Source organism: Salvelinus sp. IW2-2015, linkage group LG15 (genome assembly GCF_002910315.2).
Source record: "Salvelinus sp. IW2-2015 linkage group LG15, ASM291031v2, whole genome shotgun sequence".
Taxonomy (NCBI): Eukaryota; Metazoa; Chordata; class Actinopteri; order Salmoniformes; family Salmonidae; genus Salvelinus; species Salvelinus sp. IW2-2015.
The window spans coordinates 41,260,885-41,274,008 of NC_036855.1; the positions used below are offsets into that span (position 1 = coordinate 41,260,885).

General features: G+C 39.9%; 1 protein-coding gene across 1 annotated transcript in view; it reads right to left on the minus strand.

The window, feature by feature from the left end:
* Positions 1–1,166: 1,166 nt before the first annotated feature.
* Positions 1,167–13,124, minus strand: part of LOC111974575 (protein prenyltransferase alpha subunit repeat-containing protein 1) — an 89,645-nt gene continuing 77,687 nt past the window's right edge. The window contains exon 7 of the mRNA XM_024002410.2: positions 1,167–10,578. Coding sequence (XP_023858178.1) covers positions 10,182–10,578 — 397 coding nt within the window. The 3' untranslated portion in view covers positions 1,167–10,181. The remainder of the gene's footprint in view (positions 10,579–13,124) is intronic.

The following is a 13,124-nucleotide window of genomic DNA, read 5'->3' on the forward strand; positions in this document are numbered from 1 at the left end:
GAGTGGGGTAACATCTCACAGCAATAACTGGCAAATCTGGTGCAGTCCATAAGGAGATGCACTGCAGTACTTAATGCAGCTGGTGGCCACACCAGATACTGACTGTTACTTTTGATTTTGACCCCCCCTTTGTCCAAGGACACACATTATTCAATTTCTGTTAGTCACATGTCTGTGGAACTTGTACAGTTTATGTCTCAGTTGTTGAATCTTATGTTCATACAAATATTTACACGTTAAGTTTGCTGAAAATTAACACAGTTGACAGTGAGAGGACGTGTATTTTTTTGCTGAGTTTATGTATAATTCCTATATTCTAACGTTTGTGTTCTAATGTCTGTAAGTAGGCCTAGTATGCAATACAACAAACCCATGTGGTAAAAAGAGTAAGGATATGCTTGCATTCATTCATTCAAAAGACGCTGACACAGACATAATGAAAACTACTCAATGACAGCTGACAACAATTGACAGCTCAGAGAAAACTAAAACAACAAAAACAAATGTAGCTTTGATAGTTTGATAAATGATTTTCATCATTCAGGACACAGTGGTTTTGAGATGAGAAGGGTCTCTTACATAATGCTTAGGTTATATATTGTCTTCTTAATTATTCCAAACATAGGTAACAGAGAACATGGTAGTAGTAGTAGGACTTAAATGGAAGCCCTCGTAGGTAAAATGTTGTGAACTAAAAACAAGAGTGCCTTCGGCAGGACAGGGCAGACGTATGGCCGACACTGCACACAGTATCCAAATGAAGTGATAGAAGGTAAGGCTGCATTTGAACTCTTTCTGCAATGATCTCCAATAGTACAGACACGGTGGCTGTTCCAATATCCACCTACAACAGTCATGATGTGTTTCCCAGCTTGTGTGACTGATGACTTCTTCACACATTACTGCCTCTACTGTCTGCCCCTAAAACACACTAGATCTACATCACCTTAGTACTGTGTACAGCTGTTGCCATAGGCTGTTATGAGCTGCTTTGTCTGTTCACAGTGGCATTATGAATGTTTTATGAATGCTTGTCTAGGCCTATGTCTCAAGCGTGTCTAGCTAAGCCTCTTGGGAACGTTATACAGTTGCAAGTTGATTGTTATGTTGTGCTACAAGCGCTAAAGAGCCTGCCCCTGCTCCTTCCACTCAAAACGTCAGTTTGGTTTTTGATCCATTTGAGCTCTGTCACATTTTGTTATGCGGCAGCCGTGAAGAGAATACTTCAGTGGCAACTACCAAGCTCTCTCCAAGCTTGTTTGTTTGTCTGTCTGTGTTGACATTGCCTCCCTCGGCCACATGCTTCATACCAGTGTCTGTTCTGATCACATTACAGATACACACGACAGTAGCCTAAGCCTGTATTCATAAAGTGTCTCGAAGTAGGGGAGCTGATCTAGGATCAGGTCCCTCCTATCCATATAATACTGGCCCTGTTAAGTAGCACCTCAACGAGAGGGCTCAGACACCTAACAGAAATACAAGTCTGTCTCTAATACAAATGGAAACGGTTTTCCAACCTACTCTATAGCAGTATCCCTCCCTATCCGACAGAGAATCTGACCTGCCTGCCCTGTGGGCAGTGGCTCAGACACATAATACAGTATTGTATAATAACCACTTAGACAAATGAACTGGTGTGACTTAGGGGCAGATCTGCAGGAGAATGCATCTAAGATAAGAGAGAGCTTAACTGGAGGTTAGAGTAGGGGAACTATCCCTTTAAGAGGAGATACATAGGTGGTGAAGTATCAATGTAAGAGGAGAAGACAGAAAGGTGAACTATTCATTTAAAGCAATAATCTTAGACTTGATTCAGCCTAATTCAGCCCTGCCACTTAAAAGGTATAGTTCACCCAAATTACATAATTTTCAAATCCACTATAAGTGACTTTGTTGAGCTTCACAATCAATTTCAGATTGTTTCAGATTATTTAGACATGATGCGTGAAAAAAAGCTAATATCGGTCCAATGACTTAAATGGGATTTGTGCCACAAAAGTTACAATGTTAGCATGTGGAAACAGTTCCAGGGAAACTAAACCAAAGCATGGATTGCTGTCATACCCTGTAAGCAGTCTATGGATTAAGGTAAGGAAACCAATGTTTCATTTTGTAATTTGGGTAAACTATCCCTTTAAACTGAGATGGGGCTGGAAAATGTTAATTACGAAAACAGCTGCAAATATAACATTTGCACCTTACAGAAAATAATACAGAAGAAGCCCAATGTTCATCAGAGCTGCTCCTCTATAAAATATTGATATATTAGTCTAGGACAAATAAAGGGTGGAAGAATTGTTCTGCCGTTGTTATTATTATCATGTTCATAGTGGTTTGTGCAACTGAACAAATTACATTTACAAAAGGTACAGGACAGGGGCCCTTTCTTACAAAATGTAACCCTACCTGAATATGTACCGTGCGAGTATGTGTCAGTCTAAAGATATGTTCTGTCAATATACAGGTTAGGGAATGTAATGTCATCCTTATAAAACACAWACTTAGATGATTTACCTTGAGATAATGTAACAAGTATCATTGTAACACTACCAAAAGATAGGTCTTTATACTGTATTTACCATAGAGTAACCTATTATCTGGTTATAATACTTATTACAGGAGCCATAGCTCAGTGTTTGATTGAAAACCTCAAGTATATACTGTAGGTTGAGAAAAATGAGCAGAGAATGGATCAAAAACATCTCTTAATGTGTATAATCTTATAAAGGGATAGATCGGTATTTTGGCAATGAAGCCCTTTGTGTACTACCCCAGTCATTTGAACTCGTGTATACAATTTTTATGTCTCTGTGTTCAGTTTGAAGGAAGTTGCTAACTAGTGTTAGTGCAATGCTAGCAGTTCCAGTCATTACGCAAATGCTAGTTAGCATTGGCTCATAAAACTACCCCTAACTTCCTTCATTCTGAACGCAGAGACATACAAATGGTATCCACAAGTTTGTCTGACTCAAAACCCAAACTATCCCTTTAATGTTATGTGCTGAACTGAGACTCCATTCTATCCATGAATCCTATTTCTATGGAGATAGTGCTGTAAGCATAAAATAAACTCTTCCTACACAATGCTTTCACTGACTCCTAATGACAACAAGCTTTAAATCATACGCCTATAATACCCAGATCAGTGGGTCTGTGAGATTTGAGGGGTACACAACAAAGCAGGATCAATGAGTTAGCCAGCTAACTTGCCTAACTATTTAAAAAAAAATGTTTTACAAAGATATGTTTGCCACGGACATGGTCTAAATTAGTCAACAACCAGAAACACATATCTAAGTTTAGCTTTCTCAATGGACCAGAAAATCAATAGCTATTTCTGGTTGTTAATTGAAGTTAGCTGGCTAACTCATTGATCCTGCTTTGTAGTAAACCCCATTGGACTGAAAAGCTGTCAAGTTAGTAGGAGCCAAGTTACTCTCCAGGGAAGAAAGATCAAAAACACTGAAACATCAAAAACATTGAATGAGAGCAGCTGCCTCGCCCTTGATGCTGTTGGCCCAAAGAAAGGCGGCCATTTTGAATGCCGTGCTGAATGAGAGGCATTCAGGCCAGTTATTGCCGGTTACATACATTACATAACCAAAAGTATGTGGACACCTGCTCGTCGAGCATCTCATTCCAAAATCATGGGCATTAATATGGAGTTGGTCCCCCCTTTGCTGCTACAACAGACTCCACTCTTCTGGGAAGGTGTATATATAGTTGTGCTGTCACGTCAACTCCTTGTCACTCATTGTCATGCCAAAAAAAACATTGTTTGGATTGACAAGGACAGCAATGGAGTATACAAGAGAACAAACAGATCTGGTACTATTGTTGAGCAATAATGCATGCCATCAGCCAGGGCTTGTATTCATAAAGAGTAGGGAAGTGCATCTTCCCCTTTCAATTTCAATTCGATACGTATCTAGATCTGTTTTAGCTGACTTCTCTGTATGTGTGGCAGGGTTTCCGTTAGCCGGCAATTGGCCGATAAATGGCGATATATAAAACTGTTCCCGCCCGAGAGAAATAAAACCCATAGCAAAATAATTATTTTAATTAATTTATGGAAATATTAGTCAACAAATTTGACCATCATGTTTATCGGTCTATAAGTTAATTTGCATAATTTTGTGGAATTAAATTGGCCAGTGTGTATTTTCAATAGTCAGCCTATTTTGAGCGGGACTTCTCCTGCTGGAGTAAAACATGTGCTTTTATAAGCCCATTCATTGCGCAACAATTCAAAACGCAATCGTGTGTTAATAACAGTTTTGGTGCACAATTAAAAGAGCTACTATTTTTATTTCTCAACTGGTAATTGAAGCACACCGCCCATTCAAGTGCAGGTAACAGGCTGTCAAGCGCGTCACCCACCACTTCACAATGTGAGCTGGAGGCAGTATGCATTTTGAAAACATACTTAATCTTTTGATACCTGAATGTTCTATTTCATATTATCAAGCATGTCTTACCTTTTTTCAAAGTAGTCCATAGGCAAAATCTGACCATGGAAACACGGAGGTAATTATTTTCTAAAGATTTCATAAAGTAATATCGGAATGAACCCTTTTTTTTTGTTTGTTTACTACAAGATTCCATATATGTTATTTCATAGTTTTGATGTCTTCACTATTATTCTACAATGTAGAAAATAGTAAAAATAAAGAAAACCCCTTGAATCAATAGGTGTTCTAAAACTTTTGAATGGTAGTGTATGTAATGAGGAATTGATAAACCATAAATAACCAAAGGACAATCAATTCACACAATGATCTCACATTAGTTGACTTTTAACTTTGAGATTTTTAGCATTTTAAGGGAGACTGGAGGGCATCTACTACCTCACTATCAGATTAGGGGGAGGGGGCAATGTATGCTTTTTTCTCCCCACACTTTTGATTTTAAATCACCATCACCCACTTGTCATTTTTCCAGATTAAAAGTGTTTGAGCTAGTAATGTATCAATATCTATGAATGTATAGCACAACTTTGGATTTCACCCGTCTCAAAATGAATGGTTTTGATAGTTTGGAAGTTTTTAGGGAGCGCCCTTCTCCTCCTGCTTCGACCATGCAGTGATTGCAGTCCTCATTATGAAATGATCAACTTCACCCTGTAAAACTACCAAAACTATTGCTGATGGTGAACCCGGATGGGTACATTACAGGGACATTGTTTTTCTGCAGTTCTCATTTGTTGCTCATATGGTAAGTAAATATTTTCTTCCATGAGAAATATAAGGAAAGCTATTACTGATGCCAGTGAAGACTAGCTAATTTCCCCCCAACATCGGACACCCCCTAATTTCGAACGCTCTCTAGCGGGTGGAGGATTAAATCACTTCAAGCTCAACATTTAAATGGCCTAGAAAATAACAGCACGTTTTGTGACTAAAGACACCCTTCTAGCTAGCTGACCACCAATTTTCATTGCAGTTTATGTAAATTAAGTTAGATTTTGAGAGTTGTCAAAAAAGTAATATATATACACATTTTGTGGGACAAGCTGTATCTTGTCAAATTGGACTGCGAGACACATTTAATATCCAACTTTTTACCTAAATTATTCACACTCATTTATATGTTAGTATTAAACTGTTATCTACTTTCTCAAAACATAAGCTTAATCTGTAAAACAAATAATGAGACAATATTTGGTTACAACACTGAACAAGATGCTAGTGAAGAACCTCTACAGGAGGGCGCACCGGGCTACGCAATGACAAGTTGACAGGCAAGACATTTTTTTTTTTTACTGGAAGGCTAGCCAACTAATCAACTATCTAGTAAACACTTCAGATACGAGGTTGGTGTCTTTAAAAAAAAAAAAACGGATATATCTTGTAATTGAACAAAATAGTAAGGTGGCCAATAACAGGGGACCGTATGCCGATAATACGGGATGTATTTTTTTTTGCTAAACCGCTTATCAGAAATATGATAGTATTTCCACTGAAATGTCAAACATGCTAATTGCTAACCCGTTAGCTAACATTTTTACTACACCAATAATCACAAAACATTGATGGCTTATTCACAAGATAACACTGTTGAAGGTAATGTATTTCTTAAATGATGTTGAATATGCAGATTATACGGGGTGCTACGCTACTATGAACCTCAGCTAGCATAGTCGGTTGTACTGATTTTAAACATGATTTTTTATTGTTTAAAAAAGAGTCAATTACTATTTACCTGTGAATAAATTCATGAAACGGAGAATGGATTACATTTTTGTACAGAGGTCAATGAGAGTGTCGAATTTGGTCAGAAAAACATTGAATTGCTAATTTGCTACTTGAAGGTTATTTGATTGAATATTAGTTTTGTAATGGTTAAGTTGTTACAAATGCACTGATATATGTGGACACAAGTGGCATTTCACAACTTTGGAAAAAAAACATTATAATCAGAGTGATGCCTGTTGTTCACACGCGTATCTGCCCTCTCATTGGTAATGAGCCCCCCTGAACTCGCCTCCATTCCATCTTTGAGGACAGTCACTCGACTATCTTGTCAATATAATGGAAAATCTTTGCTAGGCTACTGACATTGCCTGGGGTTCTTCGGCATGCAAAATGACTTGTAGATCAATGACTGTCAACACAGTTCTCTCTTGAACATTAGAACTAGGGACTAATGCGTATCGGTAAATCGTGAGTTACTCTAATAAAGAGTCTCAGAGTAGGAGTGCTGATCTAGGATTAAGTACCCCCTGACCATGTAATCATAAAAATCAAAAGGCCAAAACTGATCCTTTATCAGGCAGCGCTCCTCAGAGAAACTTTGTGAATACAAGCCCAGGTATCATTAAGAGGACTAAACAAACAGAACCGTGAAAAAAATACAGCAGCAACAACCACTCCAGGAGAGTATGATTGTGTCACAAATGGCACCCTATTACCTATATAGTGTGCCATTTGGGATGCAGACAATATGATGATCAGATCTGGGGGGGATTATAAAACCTACAAGGTTCACAAGTCTGATTCTAATACTAGTTCCCCCTCAGAATGGAAATAGAGGTTGTGGTACCAAGTTAGCCTTGGTGCCAGTCTGTTTCTGCTCGCTTGTCAACTCCTTATGGAATTGTCATGCAAAATGTTTGGCTTGACAATGACAATGGGGTGGGTAAAAGCACAAACAGATCTTGGACCAGGCTAGCACCAAGTTGTTRTTGGAGAAAAGGGAAAGCAGTGACACAGCCTATATACCAGTTGTGCTTACATACAGTACTGTAATCATTCTCATTGACAGACTCGAGAGCTAGGTACTTCCGGAGAACCTTCTGAGGAAATTAGAATTTTTTGAATATGCTTGCAGTCATTTCTTTACAATCGAGCACCTCTCTACAATTGAAGTGACTCAGACCATTGTATGCCTGGCAGTTGATATAAAGATATATTTCACATCCAGGTATGAAGAAACCTGGATCAACTAGAATTGATTCTCTCAGCTAGATTTTATTTGCTTTCCTCTCTCCTTGCGAAACACTTACATTTCTCTGAGAGCTAAAACTAAATGTCTAAATGTTGTTTAGTTGTCCGTAGGGATGCAGTTTTATGTTTTATGTTCTTTGTTTTTGTATGTTGACAATGAATGATTTTCTGCACTGCTCATCTCACTATAGTCCTTAGTTTAATTCTGCGGAATTGACCTGATAACAACATTTGTGATGAATAGCCTCCTGTAACCATGGCAGCTTCACTTAACCTATTCTGCTACAATACATTTAGTTACTGGAAGACAAAAGAAAGATACCGGAAGAATGAATCTCTTAAGTGAAAAAACTAAAACGACAGACAGAATTGCTTGACAGAATTGTTCTAACATTGCGAGAGACCTGAGGTATTGAGGTACCTGAACTAAGCTACTAACAGACCATACGAGCCATACTCTTCCAGAGAAGTCGTTCCATGTTATTTCAGCAAGCCATGACACCTACCATCTCAGATTGTTCTCAAAATATTTCTGTAGTAAGAAACAGGTAAGATAGGTATTTCTGAAACATTATTTTGTTTACATTTTATCTTGGAGAAATTAGGCTAATTAATTGCAACCAAATCGGCCATTTTAATTTATAGGATTCAGATAATATTCAATAAATATAGCCCCAAACATCCGATTTGGACCAAACTTCTTCCTACCAATGAGTAAGACATGAGGAATCCCCKAAAAAATGTAAAAGCCACCCACGTACCCCCAACACCAACAACCAGTATTCAGTATCAGTTCTCCATGATTGATAAGTAGTATGACGCTGCGGTTTGAAGTATTGCTTTTCCATACTATGTAATGTATTCCCTATGAAACTGATTATGTTTTTTCCCCCCTGATAGTATTGAAGTGGTTTGCATTATTTACCATGAAGTAGTGTGAAAGTACCAGGTTTTGACCACTAGATGCCACTGTTCCTGCTACACCATCACACTCTTTTATGCTTTTAGAGCCATTTCCTGATAATTTTATTGAAACACATAAGACTGCCATGCAATTAATTACTTTATTAAGGCTGTCACAACATTTAGTCCCTAGCCAATTTCTCTATCAAAGTGTTTGGCTTGTAAAGAAAAGTGTTCATATGAGAATTGCATCGGGATAGCCCTCTCAGAGAGCAGCCACTTCTTGGACTATTCAAGAAGAGTTGGTTTTCAGCATTAAGTTGCTATAAGAACAAGCTGAATTGCTTTCATGGAGTACTGGCTTGAATTGTGAGGACCACACAATTTATTTTCATAATGAGACAAATCTATTTGTTTCCACCCAAAGTTGTAAAATCAAATGTTGTGATGTAAACACAAGAGACCAGCAAAATGGATAAAAGAGTGGCGGTATAGCAGGAACAGTGGCACTTAGTGGTAAACATCTATAGACCGGTTGGCTGATAACGTCACAAACATTATGCGCACACATCGTTGTGGCCTGAAGCCGTGCTTTGCAATGATTCTGAACGGTGAGATAACGAGCAACAATGACAAGAAGCTACCATGTGGGGAATCGTATGTGTCTTGTTTCAGCTAGTTGCATCTTCAAATAAAATACATTGTTTATTGGTCACATACACATGGTTAGCAGATGTTATTGCGAGTGTAGGGAGTGTGTTCTTGATACCATGTCTTGTTTTGAGGTGTTTTGACTTGCTAATATGTCATGTCAATGCTAATATGGCAAAAATTTGCTAACTAACATCTGTAACAATGTATTTGAGTCAACAAGTGCTCATTGTGCAAATGTATGTGTTCAACAAACATTTGGAGACTAAATATAGTTTACATGTTGTCAACAATCTAAGCCAAACAGGTCTTTTTTCCCCCATAGTTGCGCAAGCGTCACTTTTGTTGCTTAACAACCAATGCAAGCCACTTGAATTACTAATTTCTCTGAACAGGGGGAAAAGAAACATCACCAGATGCACAGGGAATACATTACATAGTATGGAGAAGCAATACTCCAAGCCACAGCTTCATACTACTTGTCAAACATAGACAACTGATACTGTATACTGGTTGTTGGGGTGGGATTGGCATGGGGTGTAGGGGGTCCGTGGGTGGCCTTTGACAATTTTTTGGGGACGCATTGTTAGGAAGATGTTTGGTCCAAATTGGATGTTGGGTACTATATTTATTGACTACTATCTGAATCTTATAAATTAAAATGGTCAATTTGGATGAAATCAATTAGCTTAATATTTCAGAGATCTAATTATATTTCAACAAAATAATGTTACAGGAATGCTAATCGTATCTKCTCTTACTAACTACAGAAACAATTTCAGAACAATCTGGTGGTCCTCTTTCTTGTGCTTTGAGGTGGAACGACTCAGAGCAAAGCCACACTCAGATTTCCATTCTGAAGGGGGATTGGCTCAGACAAAGCTCTGCCGACGAATCACTTTCCTGGCATTTCCAGGAAGACGGGAGGGGCCTCATATAACTTTGAGATCCCCCAGCCCCCTTCCAGAGCCTTCAAGACGAGCATAATGTTACCAGCCACTAGACGCTGATCTAGGGACAGTATTTTGCAGTTCTTGCCCTAATGGTTAAGGTTAGGGGTTGGGTGAGAGTAAGCTGATCCTAGATCTGTGCCAGAGGGGAAAATTTAAACCGTAACCCATCTCCAGTGGAGTAGGAAGCGTCTCCTCTCACTGACCAATGACCTTGTCCGTCCATCTCTCACTGACCAATCACAGAGTCTAGCCACTTCCTGTATGCAAGGGCGAAGCATCCCTGCTCCGGGGAGCGGCAGCCGTCCAGGACGCTGGCTACGAAACCGTGCTCTGAGGGCAGGGCGGGGGGGCAGGGGTCAGGGGGACCCCGCTTCAGACGCTTAGTGTCACGGGGGTCTGGAACCCCGACCCCGTCCACCTCCATGGCATTCTGACCCTCCTGAGCCTGTCCGTTCCTGCTCTCCACCCTGTCTAGACCCACTCGTCTAGGGGAGGCTGTGTGAGGATGTCTGCTCAGCCCATCGTCAGTGTGGTTCAGCTGGGGAGACTCACTGCCACGGCCCTGGCCTTCGTGGTGATCGTGGTCCCGCCTCCAGTGGTGCCAAAGGTAGAAGATGTGTCGCCTGGAGACAGATAGTGGTTAGGAAATACAGTGTTGGTTTTGATGTCATAGTAAACTGCTATCATTGAAAAACTGGATTTCTAGGATCTGTAGAACTGTAAAGCAAAAAAAAACATTTTATGTTGAAACCATATTATGTTTTCAAGGGGAAAAGATGCCACTAGACAAAAATAACAATATCCTCTAAGATATCACTGAGTCATGACCATCTTGGCCAAATCAATGTATAAATAATCTTCACATTCTCTACAGCCATTAGTCATCAGTTAGCAACCATCTGAACACTGTTACCATGGCACCCCTTACTTCGCCCTATCACAACAAAGCTGGTCAGTAGGGCTGGGCGATATGGCTTAAAAATCGAATCTCTGTTTTTTAATACTTATGGGCAATTCACAATATATATATATACAGATTGAATGTTTTCTCTAAATAAGCTTTGCTGTACAATTAAACTAAAAGGAAACTGCATTTCAAACAGTCAGGAATAATCTAATGAATTCAGGGCTATGCTAAATATAAGCCTTCCACAATCATAAGACCCACTAATAATTGTATTATTTTATCAAAACAGTTGAACCTGCTTTTTTGCAATGATCACTGATCTGGTTTTCAAGTCAATCTATGAAAATTAACTATGCATAATTCCATGCCTACTATTTCATTGGCGTTGGTGGGGAAGCTTGCTTGTTTCAGTGATCCTGAAGATTATACAGGTGGGGTTTTGGCCCCAGGCAGGTTCAACCATGCCGGGCAGGTTGCAGGTGAGAGGACAAACTAAACACAGCACCTGGTCCTCCAGGTTGGGGGTTAGGCGTGGGGCAAAAAAAAACACCCTGTAAAAACACACTGTTGCAGAAACTGCAACAACAACTTTGAAAACTACAACAAGGGACCCAACAGGAAACTCCAACCAATCCATAGGCACTATAGATATGTGGTAGTGGAGTATGGGCCTGAGGGCCCACACTTAGTATGTTATGAATTCTGTAATGAATGTATTATAATGTTTAAGAAAATTGTAGAACTGCCTTAATTCTGCCAGAGCCCAGCAAAAGTAGCTGCTGCCTTGGCAGATACAAATACTATGACAGCTTTAGATGAAAGCCCCACCTGGGAAATCAGGGGCTCGATAACACGTTTTCTAGGGCCCAAAACTACAGTACTTCTTAGAGCATGGAACATCCTCACCATGTTTGAAACTTCATGACAGCTCAAGTTATCAGAGATGGAACATGAACATGCTTTCGCTTCCTGTGTGTAAGCGAAAGCAGATGGACTGGTTCTGGACGCATGGTGAAAAGCGATGGCTAAAAAATCTTTTCAGGAAAGGATGATTCCCACTCCAGTGGTCTAGCCCTCATTATCAGTAGAACAACTGCCAAATCACTCTTGGAATGGGAACCCATCAGTGACCTGCACATCAGAGCAAGACTTGACTCCAAGGACTGCAAGTTCACCATCCTGCAATGTTATTCCCACACCAACGAGGCAGAGGAGGAGAACAAGGATGACTGATTCAAGCAGCTACAACAAGTAGTATCCAAGGTCCCACAACACGGCATGGTCATGACAGCGGTGGATTTGAATGCAAAGGTTGGAGCAGATAACACAGACTGTGAATAGGCTAGTGGGCAACAACAGTGAAAAGATTGTCGACTTTTGCCTCAATAACAGCTGTGTGATTGGTAGCACACAATTCTCTCACAAAGACATCCATAAATTAACATGAAGATCCCCAGATGGTCACACAGTCAACCAAATTGACCACATCATTATCAATAAGAAATGGCGAAGGTGTCTGCAGGATATCAAGGTTCACCGTGGGGCAGATGTCAACAGCGACGACAACCTGGTAATAGCCAAGGTCAGGCTGAAACAATACAACAAGGGCCGAACATCTTTGACATCAACAAGCTCACATCTCCTGAAATAAAGAAAGCTTTTACCATTAAGCTAAGAAATCGCTTCAGTCCATTAGCCAATGCAGAGGAACACCAGGGCACAGTTGAAACCACGTAAAGTAACATCGAGAATGCGTACACAGAAACGGCAAAGAAAGTTATTGGCTTTAGAAAGAAGGGCAAAGAAGTGGTTAACACAAGATTACATGTAAGAAAATAGATGTGAGAAGGCTGGCTAAAGAAACTGCTGAGCGCAAAATCACCCAGGCTGATTGAGCGAGCAAAGCAAGAATATAAGACCAAGGACAAAAAAGTAAGAAAGAGTGCTGGAAGGGATAAGATAATTGGCCAGTGAGGCAGAACAAGCTGCAGCAAGAGGAGAACTAAGTACTGTATATAAGATCACAAGACAGCTCTGTGGCCGAGTTAGCAACCACACAATGCCAGTCAAAGACAAACAAGGTAAAACAACCAAAGAGGAACAAACTGCAAGATGGGTCCAGCACTTTGAAGAGGTTGTCAACTGGCCAAAGTCTAATGATCCAAAAGACCCACCAACCTCGGATGAGATTGATAGTATTGACACCGGTGTACCAGTTGAAGCAGAGGTCCAAGCAGCCATCAAGGCTTATGAAGAATCTCT